The sequence below is a fragment of the Lycorma delicatula genome, chromosome 3, assembly GCF_047948215.1.
Source record: "Lycorma delicatula isolate Av1 chromosome 3, ASM4794821v1, whole genome shotgun sequence".
NCBI classification, from domain to species: Eukaryota; Metazoa; Arthropoda; class Insecta; order Hemiptera; family Fulgoridae; genus Lycorma; species Lycorma delicatula.
Genome location: NC_134457.1, coordinates 48,832,346 through 48,853,970, shown reverse-complemented (window position 1 = coordinate 48,853,970; position 21,625 = coordinate 48,832,346). Strand labels below are relative to the sequence as shown.

The window sequence follows — 21,625 nt, the reverse complement described above, 5'->3', positions numbered from 1 at the left end:
TCAGAATGGAGGCTGAAATTCTTAAACGACTTCAGACTCTTAGTATATAGTTATCATTGAGATATGTTTTTAATGGTTTTAGTTTACTATTGTTTTGAATTGGTTTCAAGGATTTGAGATTACTGATTTCCTTGGCATTATGTTGTACTAATGAACTTGTAATTTTCATTAATTCGGATAAAAGCAACGCACCACATAATTCTAACCTCGGTAAGATACCTACGGAGCTACTCTTGACATTGTAATTAAGTTTACCACGATATTGTTTGATGCATCAATGGATTTCAGATAAATTTATGCACCATATGCAGATTCAGATGGCATCCAAAACACCATGTATTGGTTCTCTCTTGTTTGTGAGGCATCTGGGAATTTCCAGAGTGGCCAATGACTGAATAGATTCTTGAAATCAATTCCATTTGTTTAGCAAGTCCTTTGGAATCTCATCATCCCAACCAATCTTGCAAGACCATAGATTTTGCATAATAAGTTTTGCAATGACTACGACAGGCTCAAGTAATCCCAAAGGATCAACTATTCATCCAGTCACAGCTATGATTGTTCGTTTTGTTAGTTTTTGACTTATCTTGTGGAATAAGAACTGAAATGCATCTTTCACAGGATTCCAAATTAGTCCTAAAGTTTTAACTCTAGGATCTTGATCAATGTTGTAATCAGTCTGAGATACATCTTCACACGGAATATTGGACACTAGTTCTTGATTAGTTGCACACCACTTTCTGAGGTGAGATCCTCCACGACTAGCAAGATCAATTAGATCTCTTTGAAGTTGTTTTGCTTCTTGAAGTGAAAATGCACCTGTCATAAGAACATCCACATAAAAGTTGTCTTATCATTACAAGAAACGCCCTTAGAAATGTTTCCTTTTCATTTAGAGCTAGTTGCTTTAGTGTTGTTGCTAAGTATGGTGCACTTGAAGTTCCATACATCACGGTTAACAACTTTATAATTTTATTTCTTCATTGAAGTTACAATTAACTGAAGATTTGTTTGAGAAGCATGGATTTAATTTGCCTATACATCTTTTCTACATCAGCTGTCATAGCATATACATGAGTTCTGAATCTGATGATAATGCTGATTAAATCTGACTGTACCATAGGTCCAACAATGAGTAAGTCATTCAGTGAAATTCCAGATGTTGTCTTACTGGAAGCGTCAAAAAACTACTACTACTTTCATTGTAGATGAATCTTCTCATAAAACACAATGGTGTGGATTGTAATATGATTTAGACTCTGGAACTTCTTCATCTGATATTTCTGTCATGTACCCTAGGTTTTTGCATTCTCTCATGAAGTTTATGTATTGTAATTTCAATTCAGTGTTTGAATTCAGACGTTTCTCAAGCAAAAGAAGCCTTCGCACTGCAGTAGTTCTTAATTCACCAAGTTGGTTTACATCACCTTTCTAAGGATCTTCACACAGTATCTTGTCACATTATTTTCATACAATTCTTCACAAAGTTTGTTATTTCCTGTAAATTGTTTTTCGTTAGAACTGCAGTCTTCTAATTGCCAAAATTTTTTAATGTTTTCATTGATGTGATCTAAAGTGGATAGATTTCATACAGATGTTAAAATTGTTGAATGCTGGTCGATTGGTATTTTACTGGAAATTATCCAGTCAAATAAGGTATTTTGAAATGTTGGATTTGATTCACTTGCTTTAATGCTTCCTTCACATAAGACATTATAAAATAATTCTGCACCAAGAAGTATGTCAATGTCACTTGGTTTGTGGAAATCTGGATCAGCCAGTAACAGATTCTGTGGTAATTGTAAACTTGATATTCTGATTTGAAGTGTGGGTAATTGTTGAGTGATGGTTGCTAAAACTACACACTCTATATTCGCTGCAAATCCGTTCTCTCTTGAATTAATAACATTCCACAGATTGAGTTGTAATGGTTGTGGCCTTGCCTTGCCTATACCATTAACTTGTGACATGTTTTTCTTTGATGGTAGTCTTCTCACTGATAAAATTAGTAGTTTTCTCACTGATAAAATTTGACTGCGAACTGCTATCAAGAAAACATGCAACAACAATGAGAATTACCATGTGTGTATTACCATGTATACACTAAAGCAATGGCTGTTGACAGCATGACAACAGGGTTGGATTGCTTCGAACTAACATATGACGTTGATACTATTGTTTATTGTCAAATTATCACTGAGGATGATTCATCCCCACTGGTTGAAATCTTATTTTGTGTAACGCCAGAATTAAATCTGATGTAATGCAGCAAACTATTATGTTTTATTCCACAATGTTTGCATGAGCCTGCTTGACAGACCACAATTTTATGCTGACGTTTAAACAGTTGAAGCACAGACCATGTTTTTAACCTCAAGTTCACGGTCAGGAATTGATAACGTTTTAAAAGCTTCACAAAAATAAATTGGGTGTTGTGGTTGATTACATAAAGAATAATTTTTTATAGACCATGACAATTTTTGAATAATGTATTATTTTTTGAAAATGATTTAAATTTTGGTATTTGCACTTTATTGGTAACTGAATGTTCATATGTGATTTATGAGACTTGCTAGTTTCAACTGATTCTATAACTTGACATTTATGTTGCAGAAATGTTTCTAATTCGGACATTGTTGGCAACTAATTTATTTCTAAGGAATTTTCCCATTCATGTAAGGTAGCTGAATCTAATTTGATAATAGTAATTACATGATTTAAGAGTGTATCCCATTGCTGAGTTGGTTGTCGTAATCCTGCTAGCGAACGTATGTTTTAATGAATGCACTGTCTAAAAGCCTTCATAATTATGCAGAATTTTCTGTATCATTTTTAGAGAAGTTGAATAGTGCACTTACATGGTTATTAATTAAAAACCTTTCATTTCCATATCTGACCTTTAAAAGTTTCCAAGCAACCTCATAATTTTCAGTTGAACTTTCTAAAGATTGTAAAATTTCAGCTGCTTCACCCTTTAAAGAACATCTGAGGTAATGAAATTTATGAATTTCTGACATTTCTTTCGAATGAATGACTGACACAAACGTGTCATGAAACGACACCCTTTCATTGTAATTTTCGCTGAAAGTGGGAAGTTTAACTGACATTGAGTTTTTGTTGGTTTGATTTCACTGCTAAGTGGTATTTCATATGATTTAAGAAGGTCTTGTGCTGGCAGCTGTTAATGAGAAAAATTTGGACTCAAAATTTTCCCTTTCTTCTGTTTGACTCTTGGCGTCGTCCTGTAATTCTATTTGTAGTTGAATTTTATCAAACTCAGACCAATACTCTTCAAGCTTAGTGAGTCTAACTTTTAATTGTGTAATTCCATGTACATTTGATACAGTAGCGAAATATGTTTTGAACCTTATTAACTTAGCTTTAACTAAAGCACGTACTTTAATTAATTGCTTAATTTCAGTTATTTTACAAATGAAAAAAAAAATGAGTATAGTAGCCTACTGTATTTTTGTAAAGTATGAAATAATTTATCGAGATGTGATAAGGAATTGGACTGAATAATATTATGACTTTGTAGGCTAACTAAATAAACAAGAATAAATAATATGATTAAGCACTTAAAGTATGGAATTAAATTTGTGGTAGTATAAAGTGTATAATAAAGGAAATTTGGTATAAAGATTATGATTAACTACAGGAATGTTTGACAACAGATTACAAAATAACATTCTTTACTTATCGTGTTGTTTACCCAGTGATAATGTAACCGCATTCAGCTTATCTTCACCTGGAATGTGACAGCGTTATGTTACGTGCGCACATATATGAGTAGCGATGCAATTCATTTCAGCAATAATAAAAACTGTCCATAAATTTATACATCTTAATTATTATAATTTAGAAAAGATCTCAGAGTACACCGAACACAGATTTGAAGAATTAATTGTAAATCATTTCATTGTCACAAATTTACACTTTTATTTGCACTTGAAAATAACAATTTGCACATCTATATTGGTAAAAAAGATGCGGCTCGAATAACCAAAGGATGCTGGTTATAAATCAGTTAAGTGGACTGTGAAATAAAATAACACATTTTAACGTAACTGACATTGATTGACATCTTTGTTGTATAGATTGTCACTCCATGGTAATTGTGTACAATTACACTAAAGAAACTTTATGATTAAAACATAACACATCGATGTTATGACCACTTTATGAACCCAACTCAACAACACAGAGAGCAACACATGAACAAGGGAGTGGAAGAACTCTCCACCCCACCACACCACACATACACACAGAGACAGACAGACAGAAATATCCACCATATATGTTCTTAGATTATACCTGAATGATCGTTGACTTGTGTTTCACATATATAATCGGTTGTTCATTACAATTTTAGTTATAAAGTGACATGGAAAACAATTTTCTGCACATTATGGAAATGAATATTAAGTTAAAAATAAATTTTACTAAGATAATGATTTTTTTTATTAGTATAATTGCCTGTCGTAGAAAACAGTTCACAGTATAATAGCACATAAATTCTTAAATAAACTGGGTCTGTCTAACATTTACATATGCTTGACATGCTTGTCCAGAAAACAGCATTGCAATCTTTGAAGATCAATTTCAATCATCAATCATGTCAATTTTGTACCTTTTGCAGCAGTGGGGGGATCATGACAGATTTTATGAGAGACTTGGTTTTACATGCATATAGGATTTAGTTCACACAGCTGAAGTAGTGTCACTTTTTTGCAAAAAAGTAATATTTAGTGACGAAGTTCACTTTAATCTCAGAGTATATAGATTAACAAACAGATTTTAACAGTTGGGGCAATAAAAATTTATGAAAAGTTTTATCATTACTGACGATAGTGTTCATATAGGTGAAAGCTTACAAGACACAGATGGCCTGTGACGCCTGTGGAAATTCAAATATCAGACAATGGGGAATTGCAACACATAAAAATTACTTGCCAACTTGTTAATGTATGGTATTAATGCAAGTATGAGTTACACTACTGTTGCATAACTCCTTTTTCTTTGCGATCTTGCATCAATCTTGAGCTCTTATTTCATAAGGTGGTTTTGATCAGCCCAATTATAATTAATTACTGGCCATCCAGTTTAAAGCATGCTTCATCAGACCTTACAACCTAGCTAAAGAAATGAGGATCTGCTTCACAAAAAATAATTTCTCATAAATTATATCCTATCAAAACCATCTTCATGAAGGTCCTGAAGTAATCATGGTTGATATTCTAAACCTGAATAACCTATTCTGGATACTTATACTTCAGTTGAGTTTTGGACTTTGTTCGATGCAGACATTTACCCAAGGTCCAGTTTTTATTTAACTCAAGTGTTGTTTCTTCTCCCTACAAGCTAATTGAATACAATATAGTTATAACTGCCCATGTAACGCTAGTTATACAGACAGTTAACAGTTATGTAGATCTAATGTTTTAATGTCAGAATTGTATATTATTTCATAAGAAGATAAACATTAAAATGTACAACACAGTAAAATTTTGATTTTTTTTTTTATTCGTAGATAAACTAAGTTTTACTCAGGTTTTTGCTTAGGCAATAAATTCCCAATTTCCATTTCTCTATAAATGTAAAGCTTTTTGTTGAAGTGGACCTGGCGGTTCCTATAGTGTAGCCACTGTTCCCTTAGTAGTTAGTTGTAATAGTAAGGTAGCCTTATTTATAAGTGTAATTTGGTTATTGAAACTAGTTTTTGTAATATATTTTTACTTCCTTGTACGAAGTAAAGAAGTATTGTGATTGCAAAAATTTCGGTTTTCAGATTTCAACAGAAATATACATTTTGACCATCCCTGAATCCATTTTGACTAGTTTCGTTGTGACATCTGTACTTATGTTTCCATAATGTGCTAACTATATGTACGTATGCATCTCGCATAACTCAAAAACAATTAGCTGTAGGTTGTTGAAATTTTGGATTTAGGACTGTTGTAATATCTAGTTTTTCACCTCTCATTTTGATTGCAATTGACTGGAAGTCTAAAAACATTTGGATTTTGGACTTTTTTAACTGCAGTAATTAAGCCTTCATTGAGTTTTTCAACAATATATCATAAATGGTACTTATTTTCATTGGTTACAGAGTTATAGCCAAATGAAATTTTCATTAATAAAATTTTGGATCTTATAAGGAAGGCACATCGGTTTGAATCAGACTTCATCTCCCTTTTTTTTAATTTAATTGTATTGATTTATTAACCTCTGATTTTGAAAAAAAAATTACTGTAAACTAAAATAGAAAAATATCAGAAGTTATGAAGGAAATAAAATTTTATGTACTTTTCATTTTAAAAAAATGACTAATTTAATAGGTGTACTAGGAAGTCATGTGGTGTCCACATCAGATTTTTGTAAAATAAAGATTGTTGATTGTTGTAAAATAAGTTCCAATAATTTATAAGTTCTAATCTTTGTGGCAGTATCTTCACATTTCTTCTGGAGGTTCTGGATTTTATTTCTGTCGCATGATAAATTTTCACAAAATAAAATTAATTTTATTATCATCCATTAATAGCTGTTATAAGATGCCAACCAGAATAAAACTTAATATAGAGGAGTTAATAATTGCTCTTGGATTTTCTCCTCAAGTAAATTGTAGACATTCAACACATCTAGTTCTTGTTGTATAAAAAAAATGATTGAAAATGGGTCACTTATAATTTTAATGATGTAATGTTTTAAAATTCTTATTACAAAAGTTTTACAACATTTTTAAAGAAAATGTATAGATTAAAAAAATATTTTTAGTAAAAGTCTTCCTGTTAGATTAGGCCACACAAATAAATGTTATCATGCATAGTTTATAGTACAAAGAGTGAACTTGACTTTGATAAAAATCACTATAAAATGTAATGGATTCACACATTTAATGATGCATTCATACATAAAAAAAATTATGTCCTAGTAACATGCATGGGCAGACTCAGAAAAAAACAGCTCGCATATTTAATGTAGGTGGATAGTGTAAAGTTTATTATTAATAATTGTAAGAAAAATATTAATTCAAAAAAATAAAGCTATACCATAAGGCATATATTATTATATTACAAATCCACCTTCATTAACATAATTGATACAATCATAAAAAAAACTTGTTAAACGCTTATGATAAATTGTCGTTGATGCGATAAATTATGTATTATTCAAGAGTTAACAGATTACTATTGGAAGAATTCTAAACTGATAAATTATTCTACATAAATGCGAATCTTATAATCTCGTTAAAATTTTCAGAAATAATATTAATACCAGATTAGGAAACAAACAGTCGCTGAAATTGGCCTCAAAAGGCCAATTTAAAAAAATGAAATAATGTACATTTGTTTAAATAAGCAGGTTTTAATATAAGGCTATTTTAGTTCTCTTACCTTCCGTAACCGTTGGTAGGTAGCACCTCCTAGTGCTGACTTTTAACCGCCTGTTCATATTCTGTTTTCTCTCCGCCATTTGTTTTTTTTCTGTTTTCGCGTGGTTACCGTCGTTAATGTGTAAATCTTACTTTCTTATTTATTTATTTGTGCTGTATTTCAGAGAAGTAAGTATTTAATGAATTAATTATTGATATATCATGTTCTGATAATTTGAAATTGGTTATAGATTAGATGGTAAGATTGTTTTGTTATACTGACAATGGTGTGTTGTACCGACTAAATTTTAAACATAAGTAGGCATTATGTTCGTTGTTTACAAATTGCTGTGAATGAGATAATATTTGAATTTATATTATATAAGTGTTCTGTTTGCTTTTTACGTTATTTGTTCTTATTGTTTAGGTACAAGTTTGTGATAACCTATTGTTAAACTGCCAGGCAGTTTTTCAAGATACTTTCATGTTCAGACCAGATCATTTTTTAAAACAATTCACTGTCATTTTTATAATAATTATGGATAGGAATTATTCTTTTTCTTTCCCTTTTTTACAAAAAAAAAAATCGAAATCGTACATATTGCACGTGGTCTATTTTGAATTTTTTAAATAGGGCCACGTGCATCTGTTTCAATGCACGGCAATTTTTTTTTGTTTAGTGTTCATTTTTTATTTAAATTATGTAAGAAAACAAAGTTTTTATCATTATCCTACTTATTAAAATATTTAACTATAGTTTAAAATCTAATTTATGCGTTATAACATAAATTATATATAGAATACATAAAACCCCCAAAAATGATCAGTAAAATGAAAAAAGAATCGTAATAGTAATTACATGATAATGTAAAATTTATACAAATAAAATATTAAAAAAAGGAGAAATGGACAATAATTAAGTGAAGATGTATAAAAAATGATCAAACTATTAGAATATACAATACACTGATGACATTAATAATATAATCAAAATTAGTATGTTTTTTGAGTAGGCCTAACCTGGGTAGCTAAATAAGAGTAGCACCATTAATTAATCTTAAGTTTTATGAAAATGTATGAATAAATCGATTTAAAATAGTTCTTACTTTTCAGTAAATATTACATTAAAACATGTTTTTAGAGTTTTACTGATAAGTGTAACTGGAAAAACATCTTGTACACATATAACTTCTATCACACCCTCTGCATCTTAGTGCCATTTGTTTGCTGTTTTTATATCATGTTGCTGAGTAAACATATTGACTGTTAGGCTCAATCAATTTGTGAACAGAGTAGGAATTTGTGGAGTTTTAATACGTTTCGCTTAATACGTATGTTTGCAGGTGATGCATAAGTTTTTATTTGATCAGAGACATCAATAAATGTTTTTGCTGTATTGTAGTAAATAATGACATAACCCTTTTTTTCCAAATAATTTGTGAGCCAAGTTCCACACTTGTATAGAAATTATTAGTGTGAAATGTTGATTTTGAAGTAGTGGATCCATTAGTTCCATTACTGTATTCTGAGTCACATCCCTACCTGTCAGTGAAATGACACAAATCAAAAAGAAATAAGAAATGGTAGTTCGGTAATTGAACTTCTTTATTTGAAATTTATTGTTTTTGGGACTATTGTGTGGTACCTATTGTGGGTTGGTTGTCTTTTATGTTATTTTGGTTGTTCACTTTTAGCCTCAATTTTGTTGAATTTATTTAACGTTTGCGTTTTTAAGAGCAGTGGCTCTTGTGCACTTTTACATAGCAGCAAAGTACCCACATTAAATCTGTATACCCATAGTACACAATTTTTATAATTTTATATCATATTTGAACCTTTTACTGAAATATTTTGACAAAACTGCAATATTCTTTGGGAAGGAACCATGGTTTCATCTGGACACTGGTTTGCTCCAGGGGTAAAGTTTTTGGTAGTTACGTATTAGCTCATCAACCATAACCATAATGATCCTGTAAATTTGAAAATTTGAAAATACTTCGAAGTTGTGGGATCATTAACGTATTTTACATAAGCAATAGTGCTTATATTTTTATATATAAATTAACCAAACTTAACTACACTCGCTTAGCTCGCTAACGTCGGACCAATTAATAGTAATATTTTGATTATTTAAATAAGTAATTACAGTAACTACTGAATTTATTATTTAAATACTCAAAACATTACTGTGTTAATTAGTCAAGGTTAGCGAGTGAAGTAAGCATAGGTAAAGTTTGGTTAAATTATATTTATAAAATAAATAAGTATAAAAGGTTATGAAAATGGTTATATAGAGTGATATTAACAATAACCCAAAAGTTTGCAATTTATTGCTAGACAGGCTAATATGCAAGTACCAAACTTTTTGAAAAATTTATTTTAAGGTATCAACTAAATATCTTAATTTTGTACAATTTCTTATTTTCATTTCTTGTTTCATTATCACAAAAATGTATTAAACTACTAATAATAATTGTTTAAACTTGTTTGTTAATGTAAGTTTACAAATATTATTATACAAAGCATTTTTAGACCAGTGATTCTGAATTTTAGGTTTCTTTACCCAGTTCCTACCAAATAACACCAATAAATGCCTTCAGATCACACTCATATCTTTCACCTTTTTAGCCTAGTAGATTGATCTAATGATTCAGAAAGAATTTCTTTAAATCTTCTGTTTTTGTGTACTGTATAATATAAAAGGTCAAAACTAACCAATTGGAGAAAAAAAATTACTAGGTCGAATCATATAAATTTTCAGTAAACTATGTGGTTATTCCATACATATCAGTAAAAGTAGATTTACTAGATTCACCATTTTATGTTACAAACACCTAAGGGTCGTCTGTTCATATTTACAGGAATATTATCATCAGTATCCCTCTCAGTATTAGACAGTTTAGTTATTTCGAGTTCAAGTTGTTAAAAAAACAACCTATATAATGATAATAAGTTGTATTAACATTTGATGTCGAAGGAACACATACTCATCGTTAACTATGAGCATTATATGTTGAAGGAATAGGTTCATTGTTACTTTTATTATTAGGTAGGCCCTCAGTGGCTGCATTTACTAGATTATTGGCATTTACAGTTTTTGCATTAGATGTTGAGGTTAAAAAGGTATGTTGTTATGGTTTGATATATAAATTTTCATATTGTATGCTTAGGGAATAGTCACATTATTATTATTGAATGTGTTTGCTAAGCTTACCATTTATTTGTCAAGAACAATTTTTTTTTAGATATTCCTTTAGTTGTACTACTGCAGGATTTTTTTTTTGTCTATTATGCTTCAAACACTTGAGTCATTGCCAGGAGAGTATTCGTAACTTTTGTTAACATTACTATCATCAAATTTTTATGTTTCAGAATTGGTTGAGAAATTATCAACATAATTCAGTACTTCATTATCATTAATTTTTTTTTCTATCTTGCAAAACTTAAAATCTAATACGGAAGACCTGATGAAAGTAGACTTGAATTTACAAGAAAAGTTAAACCACATACAGTAAATAGCATGAAGATTAATCCAAACACAAATGTTATCTAAAAAAAATAACTTGGGAATATTTAGTAATTAATATGTCCTCCTTTTATTCTTAATCACTTCATGTAAACATTTGGGACTGATACAAGTGGACTTGTCGAAACAAATACAGGTATTATTGCTTTAATGAGGTTAATTTTTGTTGTACAATTCATTTTTGAGAATTCTTTTTTGACTGTTGCCCTAAGATTTTCAATTTGCTTTATGTCTAAGGAGTTGCCTGGCCACAGGAGCATAGTCTTTGAAAAAAATTATCTACTTTTCTGGCATTATGGTACGGCATCAAATTTTGTTGGAACACTCCATTGCCTTGAGGATATTTGTTTTGAAGTTGTGTCACAATCCTTTCCTACAGAATCTTAATTTATCTAACTTTTCAATATACTATCTACCAGAAATAATGGGGTCAATCCATTTGAAGTGTCCCAAAAAAAAAACATACGCTGACTGCGTGACCGATTAAAAAAAATTAAAACTTGCGCACTTGTTTCCTACCTCTTTACTGTTTCAGGACCTTAAAACAGTTTACCTGTGGCAGCCATTTTTGTTATGGTGTGCACACCTATTTTTGTGATTGTAAGGGTTTACAGGAAAAATCATAACTAAAAAACTATTGGTCCTGGAAGGATGAAACAAAAAGCATTTTATACATATTTTTTCAAAGTAAACGATGGCCCTATGGTTTATTTACCTACCTCTCTTCTTTCTATGAGAAAATTACCGATGATGTTGAACATGAAAAATGGTGAAATTTCTCTTCTTATAACTTTTTTAAACAGGCAGGGATGGCATACACTGTTTGAATTATTTTTTTTATATGTAGGTATATGTTAGTAGTTTTACCATAAATAATATTAATGGTGTATACTTACCTCTAAATGTTTATGAGTGGCAATCTTCATAAGGTGATATCTATCGTACATGACTTACAGCACGTAAAAAATGGTGTAATCTCTATTGACTGTATTTCCAAGTGTCATATGAGATTGTGTTAAGTATTGCCATACTAACAAAAAACAATACTCCTTGTTGGAGGTTAGGGTTAATGTATCCTTAACCTCTATTCACAAAAGCTTAATGCTGTCCAAACCTGCTTTCTGACATTTGAAATCTTGTGTTTTCCTGATCCTAAATGCATCTACTACGGTATATTAAAGTATGAGCAAAATTAAAGTTGATCAAGAAATTGCTCAGAATTACAGAAACTAAATTTGAGTAATGTTCAGCTTTCTTTTTTTGAAATGGAATTTAGGACTGGGTTATGTAGTGAAGTGGCATTGTCAAGTATGACCGGATTGGGAGTAAAAGTTTTGTTTAAATAAAAGAAACTATGTAAAAATATAAGTAGCTATCATTCCTGAAAAATTTACTATTATAAACATTAGTTGTGTATTTCAAACAACTTGAAATTTAAGTAAAATTTTAACGCTTCAGTGCTAGCCTTTTTTTTGTTTGCAAATGCTAAAATTGCCAAGATATATCCTATTAGACTTGCAAGAAATGTCCAGTTTTTAACAAATTGACAGTTGTTTAAAAAAAAATGGTACTTACGTATTAACGCCACTGCAGCTACAGCTTTACATAAAAACAAAGTAGTCAATCGGATTTCTGTGGAAAATGGGGTGAAACAGATTCAAAACAGAATATAAATGGTTATTTATATTTATTTATTTTATAAATATAATTTAACCTACCCCCGCTTTGCTCACTAACCTTGACTAATTAACACCGTAATTTTTTGAGTATTTATTTAATAAATTCAGTAATTATTGCAATTTGATTATGTAAAATAATAAATAATTGATTCTCACAGTGGTGCTCATACTCAAACCATTAAACACTTGTGAGGGGTTACTAAAATGGTGAAAACAGAAAGCACAAGGGAACTGCTAGGCCCTGTGTAGAATTCTACTTCATTGAATTCATGTGGTGTTGCATGATAGGGGATATGAGACCAGTCCAAGAAAATACTCATTGCAATACGGTACATTTGGTTTCTATAAGTCGCCATGTAGCAGTAAGTAGTAAATTTTCATATAACTCGTGAACTAAAAAAAAAGTTAACGGATGGTAGATCTGACAGAGACTCTTCAATGAAGTTTTTAATAAGTAAAATTTATATTCTTACATTCAGGCAAGAATATACCAGATTTATGTAAAAAGGCTATCCATTGATTATCATTGAATCATAGTAATTGTTCACCATTAAGATTTCTATGCAAATATTAGAATTGCAGATAAAACTAATATTATACTTTGCTGTAAAACAAGCTAAATCTATTTTAGTAATGGAACATCAAATTGTTTTGTTTTTTGACAATGGATCCACGTGAAAGGGGGTTTGTAACTTTTGCTTGTATTATTTGTCAGTTTGTTGTTTGTCAGTTTGTTCAAGATGTTATATGGCTGAATATTATATTAAGAGTTTATATTTTCTACAGAAACGAAAATGAATTCACGCTTTTTGAGAGCATACAAAAATTACAAATTGCCCATCAAATAAATATTGATAGAAAATATGATGTTCCCCTGGAAAAATTTGATAAAAATCAAAAATAAAATTGATAGAATTTATTTTGAAGATAAATTGATAAGAGGAAAAAAGGAAGATCCTAAAATATACCAAGCAATGTAGGAGGAAGAGGCAACCAAGACTACTAAATTTAGGTGCTGGAGAAGAAAAAGTTGAATTAAATACACTGTGTTGTAATAAATGGTTGAACACTTTAAATACTTTATTGTGATAATAAAGTAGATTAACCAAAAGAATTTTCAAAGCTTTTCTGTCAGAAGTTACAAAGCTTTTTAGTATTGTTAGGCTAAGCAGTATTGTAATATCTTATTCTTAGTTTAAAACATGATTCTTTTTTATATAGTATGTTTATTTCAAGATTGAGTTTTTGATAGTGAATAATAATGTGGGAATGGACAAGGTGAAAATAAATTTCTTGTAAGGCTACTTGCACACAGTAATTCTTTTGTAAATAAAGTAATGACAATACTTTAAACTAATTTTTACAAAGCCCAAACTATTTTACTGTTTCATCTTATTTAAGGAAAAACAAGTTATTTATTAATATTCAACTAATGTATTTATGCTGACTGATGTACTGTGGTAAAAAAAAATAATTCTTTTTTGAGATATGTGGTATACGAGTAAAGATGTATTAAAAAAAATTTGGCAGAAGCAAATTTATATGGTAATTAATTATTTGTCAGGGAAAATGAATAAACTTGATTTACAGGAATGGTTCAAAAAATTTCTATATGAATCGTGAATTTTCCAATTCAGTTGATTTGCTCAGTTGAACTGCATTGGATGCGTAGTTAAACTTAATGTTAAATGATACCTTTAGTTGACACTTGTTTAAATGGAATTGACTTGAAGTATTATTCTTTTAAAAAAATGCGATTCACGGTCAACTGTGGGAAAAGGAAATAAATCTTTACGTTTGATATCACGTACTGTTAAACATTTTTATATGTATTTATTTTTATCATTAACACATGTTATATGATTCTTTTTCACAAATGTATGTGTGAATCAGTTGACAGATTACAATTAATTGTGATGACTGATTATAACGTTCCGATTCATACAGAAATCTTTTTCTTTACATTTAAACTTTCTTAATCAATATCTTTATAATTTGTTATTGTATCTTTATTGTCATGTGCTCTAAAAAAAAATATTTTTGAAATTATATCGATAACTTAGAAGGTGGTGTGATGAACTACTGGTAATTGAATAGGATGTTTTTATTGTGAATACTAATTATAAACGTCCATAAGAAAGTCTTGGTGTATGCGGCTCCATAGTCTCAACTAAATGTTTCATTGAATATAGGATGCTTTTATTGGAAGATTGTAATGTAGAACAATTCTCTTAATGTATCCAATATGAATATTTTTGTTAAAACATGTTTTACTGTTCATCCAAATGTTGACAGATAAATAAATAAAATTTATAAAACAAACATGATATAATGGCTATTAATTTAAAAACTAAGTTCTTTGCTTCCAACTCTGTATGAAATGCAAAGATAACATGAAAATAGAATTTATTCATAGCAATCTACAGAAAAATTTAATTGTAATACAATGAACAGGAAGCACTTGCATATCTTACTTGTTAACATAATAAATTTATGAAGCTGTAAAATTTTTGGTTAAATCTTTGACTTTGCAGAAAAATCATTCAATTTAAAACAGGGTCGTTCAAATATAAACTGGAATTTGTTTACATAGCTTTATTGATATTAGGTAAAATTACAAATAAATTACCTTATTTTTCTACATACTTTCCTTCAATAGAAATATATTTTCTCCACCATATAGGTAGCTTCCCGATCCCCATCAAAAAAACAAAATTGTTTCCCCAACAATTGCGTACATAATACTTGATTGCATATCATCTTTGAATCTTTCTAAGACTCATTCCTAAAACTTCTTTCAACAAAGCAAACTTGGAAATTACACGGTGACAAGTCTAGACAGTTCGGCGGATGTTCTAAAGTGTCCAGTGAATTTTAGTGAGTGAGATGCTGTATGTGGCTGAGCGTTGTGGAGGAAGTTGTTGCAGATTGGTTGTCTGTGTCTTTTGTTGTGATAAGCAGCCCTGATGTTATCCAACAACTGGCAGCAATATGTCACATTTACTTTCCTTTGTGCAGGAAATCAATCAGCAGCACACCTTTTGAATCCCAAAATTCAGTTGCCAGATCATTTCCAGCTGACAAGCATTTCTTGGTCTTTATTAGTGCCCCTACCTGCTTTTCCTCCATTCCATATGTGTTCTCATGCGTTCTGGGGGTTTAGTGGTTGAACCACATTTAATTGCAGGTCAATATGGCCCATAAATGCCTCTCCTTTTTCACAGCGATTCAGATGCTGTTGACAGATGTCTTTCTTGACATTTCTCTGTGTCTCAGTGAGAAGACATGGAACCCAACTCGCTGACACTTATTCATATGTTCACTATGCATATATTATATATATAGTTAGTATTTTTAGAATTGTTTTAAACAAGGTTTTATATTTGTTTTTTTATTTACAACAAATAATAATAGTTACTTACTAAGGATTAATTTAACTGAGTTTTATTTAACAAAGATCTCCTTTTTTTAGAAGTATACGCTGAACTGTTGAAAAATGTCAGAGGGAACTGGACGAGGCCGAGCTCGAGGAAGAGCTGCAGCACGTGGCCAACAGCCACAACAACAAATGCAGACAACTGGGCGTGCTGTAACTAGGACACAAGCACCAGTTGGAGGACCTGGTGCTGCAGGCAGTGGTGGACCACCACCAGGTGGAAGAGTTGGGGCTGCAGGTGGCAGTAAACCCCCACCACCAGGGTTTCAGCGTCAGCAGCAGCAACAGCAACAGGTGCAGTCTTACTTTAACTAGGCTGTAAGATTTTGCAATAAATTTATCACTAGGTTGTGTGTACAGTACTCTGATTTTCATTTACATATTATTGTTTTGTACTATATTACTTGTTATTTACAGAATGTCTGTGCTTAAAATATCCAAAAGTAATAGCCTCTATTTAGAAAACCATTTTTTGTAATATCTTAAACATAGGCTCAGTGGACAGGAAATATGTGGAGTTGTTCTGTGTACTCTGAAGGTCAATTGAATGTCCATGCATAGACAAGCTGACTCAAAATGCAATTGTCAGTAATAATCAGTCAAGATAACCCCACAATGTAAATTTCAGGGCGTGCTTTGGTTAGTGAAGTTTCAATCGGTTACGCTTGTTCAATGGCATCCTCCTACATTGAAGTCTGTTCATCAGTGGAGTATGACTGAGACTTTAAGCTTGGTTTCGTAAACTGGAAATCATCCAAAAGTGTTGATTAGTGATGAGATTGTAAATTTTGTTCGTGATACATTCACTGCTAGATCTGGAAAGTCAATTAGGCAGGCTAGTTATGAACTGCAAATTCTGGCATATTCTAGTTTTCTGCAAACTCTATTCCACTGTGCAGGACATTGTTCATATACTAACATACTAGTTAGTATTCATTGCATTAATCCAAATTATTCCTAACTGCAATATCAGTTTGCTGCAGAGGTAATGTGCCATGTTGAAAACAAACCTTCATCTTGATTCATGATACTTCATTCTATAAAGCAATGTTTGCGATACCAATTATAATTAAAAACGATACCATTTATTGATTTTTTTATTTTAGATTGATTCCTGTATTTTTATTAATTTTTGGTTGAGGTTATCAGCCATATTCTTACTATGAATTCTTTATCTTGAAATAAGAAATGTGTTAATATAATTTTCATCAAATATCATGGCCCAGAAAAAAAACATGATGGTCATTGATCTTTTAAAATTGGATCATGCAAGCGTTTGTTCATATTTATGTGTTTTAAAGATGTGATATTCTTTTTAAAAAAAATATTAGCTATAAATGGTGTATTAATAATTACATTACTCATATGCTTAATTAAGTACAAGAGTTTTGTGAAAGTGAAACTTGGAAATTGTACTTTTTTCCAAGTTTAGAATTTAATTCATAACATGGTATACTTTTAAAACAAATTTTTATGGTTAGCGGTTGAAGGGCGAAGAATGAAAACATCTGAAATTTTACTTAACCCCACTCCACATATGTAAACTTGCGAAAAATTTCATATTCTTTTTTGTTGTAAGTGAGAAGTATTAGGAAAATTATGTTTTCTAAATAAGTCTTATGTTGTGTCAATTAACACTCTAATACTCAAAATATATGTGATGCCTTTTTAATTGTGTTTGCTACTGTTAGCTACCATATAGTAATATATTAACAGACTTATGCATTATGTTGTACTTAAAGATGGTTTTTTTTTAAGCTTTGTAGTATTAGTTAATTTTGTATTTGTAATTTAGAGCTGATATTAAAAGTCCACCTGTAGCTTTACTGAATTCCAACTAAGATTTTTAGCAGATCTCCAAAGATTTTGGAAATCACTACTGCACCCAGCATGTTTATGTATGTATGTATAGATTTTTTTGTCTGCTATGGATACAAATCTTCAACAATTTTGATGAAACTTGATGGGGCGATGTAAACCTATTGGCAATAGAACCCTATAGATTCTCAAGTAAATCTTTGCACAAGAACCAGAGTTAAAGCCAAATAATGGGTTTTTTTGGATACTCTTTCAGCTTTTACACTTTTTAACATATTTTGATAAAACTTGGTGGCATAATGTAAACATGGAAAACCCCTGTTCATTTTCAAGTGAATCTGGTCATGGGAACTAGAATTATAGGAAAAACTGAGATTTTGGGTCAGTTTTCAAGGTTAATTAAAACCAGAAATCCCCCTTCTGACACACTTAAAAACTTTTTTTGTATAATATTTTCATTTTCTACTTAAATTTTATTGTACAGGTTAACAAAAAAAGCACTGCATTTGAAAGAAATATATTTTAATATTTTTTTGTTGTAGAAATTTTCTTAATTATTCCTTGTTTATTATCAATATGTGATGATCAAGCCTCTTAATTTCCTATCTAGTCTAAATAGTCAATTTTTGAAGTCAATACTTAGCAATTTAGAGTTTGGATTGCATGCTATATTGTATTTAATCCTCTTCTCGTTTTATACCTATTGATTGATGGCTATTATAAGACATCCTGTATATCAGGATGAGAACAACCTCTTGAATGACACATCTCATTCAAATGTAAACAAGAATGATAGTACAAGGTTGTTAAAGGATGAAAGTTGCGCATACGTGTACATATGCGCGCACACACACACATACACATACTTTTATAGGCAAAATTTGGTTGTGGTCCAATTGGTAGAAGTTATATAAATTGTTCACAGTATTTTTTATTAATTTGTTTTCCATAATTCGGTCTTACATCCCTCAATTTTAAATTTAGCCTCTATTCTGGTAGTAACTTGTCATTAATTGAAGATTTGATTATTATTTACTACAAATGAGGGTTGGTGTGTTAAAAATAAAAAAAAAATTGCTCTTGATTGTAATTTGCTGTTCGTACACTGAATACTGGATTATTTTCACTTATAGTAAATGTAAATTGTATTGATTTGGACACATTGATATATATGGACAAAATATATTTAGAACTTTATAATATAACTTGTATTTAAAGATTTATTACCTTACCTATAATTTTGTATCAAATTTCAATGTATGATTCTTGCCTCTCTGTCTATCGAGGCTATTCATCGCATCAAAGAGGTTGCCGGATTCATCAATAAAAGTGTAATTCAATTTTTTTTTAGATAATGTTTATTTTCATATTATTAGCTTACTGTTTTTATATTATTTAATTAATTATTAGTATTTAAATGTAGATATTTTACAATATTTTTTTTTAATGTTCTTATTAAATTTATGTTATATAGTTTACATAAAATTAATTTACATACGACAACTAGATAAAAACAAGAAATGATACACATTCTTCCATGATCAAAACAATGTATATAAAATCTATTGTCTTAATTATGTGTATAGGTCTGTTACTTTCTTTTTGTGTTTTGAGTATTTTCCTTTCTTAAGTGAATTTTTTCAAAATATCCTTCACATCACCAAAATCTTAATATGTGTGTTTTCATGCTTTGACATTGTTTTACAAAAATTAAGCAATTATCAATTTTATTTTAGTAAGGAAAATAATTAATTATTAATTTCTATATTAATACAATTATTGGTAATTCTATATCAATGATAGAAATTAGTGAAAGGAAATAAAAATGGGATTCAATTTATCACAAGGTGTATAACATGTTCTTTTCAGTTAAATAAATAGGAATATAGAAAATGAATCAAGTTCAAAAATAGAATGCACAAATTTTTATTTATCTGCTAAAAAAAAAATAAAATAATTTTAAAATTGTCCATGTTTTTTCCTCTAAAGAAAAAAACAAAATCAGCAATCCACTAAGATCTAATAAGATTTCTCTTACCTTATTTTTTCATTTTTATTATTCTCCCTTAAGTATCAATAGCACTTTTGAGGAGTTCCTCATCACCAGTTGATTAAAATTTCAAAATTACACATTAAAATATCAAGTTATTACATACATAAAAATATGTGCAGTCAAATAACTAAAAAAATTTAACGTCTTTGTGGCTAGCCACGAAATACAGCACTGTACAAATTTAATATAAGGTTTAACTAATATTGCCAAAAGTGCTGCTATCTATAGCAGCTTTGATAAGAGCATCATTATCTAACTCTGTCTGTAGATTGATAGGCTGAATTTCCTTTTGTTTTTATAAATATGGTACTTTTCTAAATGTTCAATTTTTTGATATTATCACTTTCTTTTGTAATTTGTTATTTTCAGGTTAGTTTCTAAGCCAGTAATAGATTGTTTATTTATTATTAGATGGTTCGCAACATTAGAAAAACCTAATTTATTGTTTATATAATATTTAAAATGTTATGAAAACCTTGCCCTAAAGGATCTATTAGTTTTCCCAAATTAAATTTTTTTGTGATCATTACATGTTATTTTATAAACACCATATAAAATATTAAAATTGTTATCATCGTGTTTCTTTAAATATCTTATATGGGTTTTTGGCTTATATGCTGTTTTATATTTTTCATCATTATAAACGTAAATTAAATTTTCAATAATATTAGTATAAGACTATTTCATATAGATATAATCAAAGCTATGTGTTTTATTTATTGGTTTCAATTCTGTTACATTAATAGATTTTAAATTTTGATTTTTATAAATATTGTCAATTAAAAAGGTATTATATCAATTTTTACAGCAGTATCCTTTATAATTTTTATTTCTCCATTAATGTTTGTTGTTATGTGTGTAATGTATCTCTATTTACACTCTAAAAAAATTTCTTTAAGGTAACCTGATAAAAAATAGTCTACTGGAGTAATGTCAAGGGAACGAGCAGACCAATGAACTGGATCAGCTCGACCAATCCATTCGCAGTCCAAAATTACTCTGAGATATTTGAATATTGTGCAGGAGAGCCATCGTGATGAAACCACATCATTATTTTCTTCTCCATGAGTAGTTCATCAAGAGTAAAGGCAACTGATTTTCTAGAAAATCTGCATATTTCTGTCCCTTCAAATTGCCTTCAAAAAATGCGGTCCAATTAATGTACAGCCTATGATTTTGCATGAAACATTGACGGTCCATGGAAGTAGATGTTCTACTTTGTTTAGCATGGATTTTGCACTGCCTAATGTTACATATTGTCTGTTTACTGCTCCATGATAAGTAAAACCTGATTCGTCAGCAAATAGAACATTAAGAAAAAAATTTTGATCTACCTGTACTTTTTCCAGCATCCATCGACAAAATACTACTCTTTATAAAGTGAAATATGGAACGGGTGAAATTTCAGGTGTTTTAATATTCTCAGAACACTGGTTTTTGATATCCTGGAGTCACGTGAAATTCTTCTTGAACTAACAAGAGAATCTACGACTGCCACGGTCACCACTATTTCATTGTTTTCTATTGGTTCCTACTTTTGACCCCACACTTCCAGCATCACTAAACTGTTTTAAAATTCTGTACACAGAAGAATGACTTGAAATGTTTCTACTGAGGAATCGTAGAGCATACAAGATACAGTCTAATAACATTTAGACTGTGACATTCACTGTAAAGCAAAATTACTTAATTTTTTTCTCTAATTGTAAATCATTCCATAATTTCCAATAAATAAAAACTA

The 21,625-nt window shown here is 30.0% G+C and overlaps 1 protein-coding gene across 5 annotated transcripts in view; it reads left to right on the top strand.

The window, feature by feature from the left end:
• LOC142321570 (piwi-like protein Siwi) overlaps positions 1–21,625 on the top strand; it is a 118,734-nt gene that overhangs the window by 2,402 nt on the left and 94,707 nt on the right. For 4 of the 5 annotated variants that reach the window (XM_075359771.1, XM_075359766.1, XM_075359770.1 and 1 more), the window contains exon 2: positions 16,050–16,307. In XM_075359771.1, coding sequence (XP_075215886.1) covers positions 16,074–16,307 — 234 coding nt within the window. In that variant the 5' untranslated portion in view covers positions 16,050–16,073. Of the gene's footprint in view, positions 1–7,405; positions 7,562–16,049; positions 16,308–21,625 lie in introns of those variants that run through there. The other variant, XM_075359767.1, reaches the window with a different exon arrangement.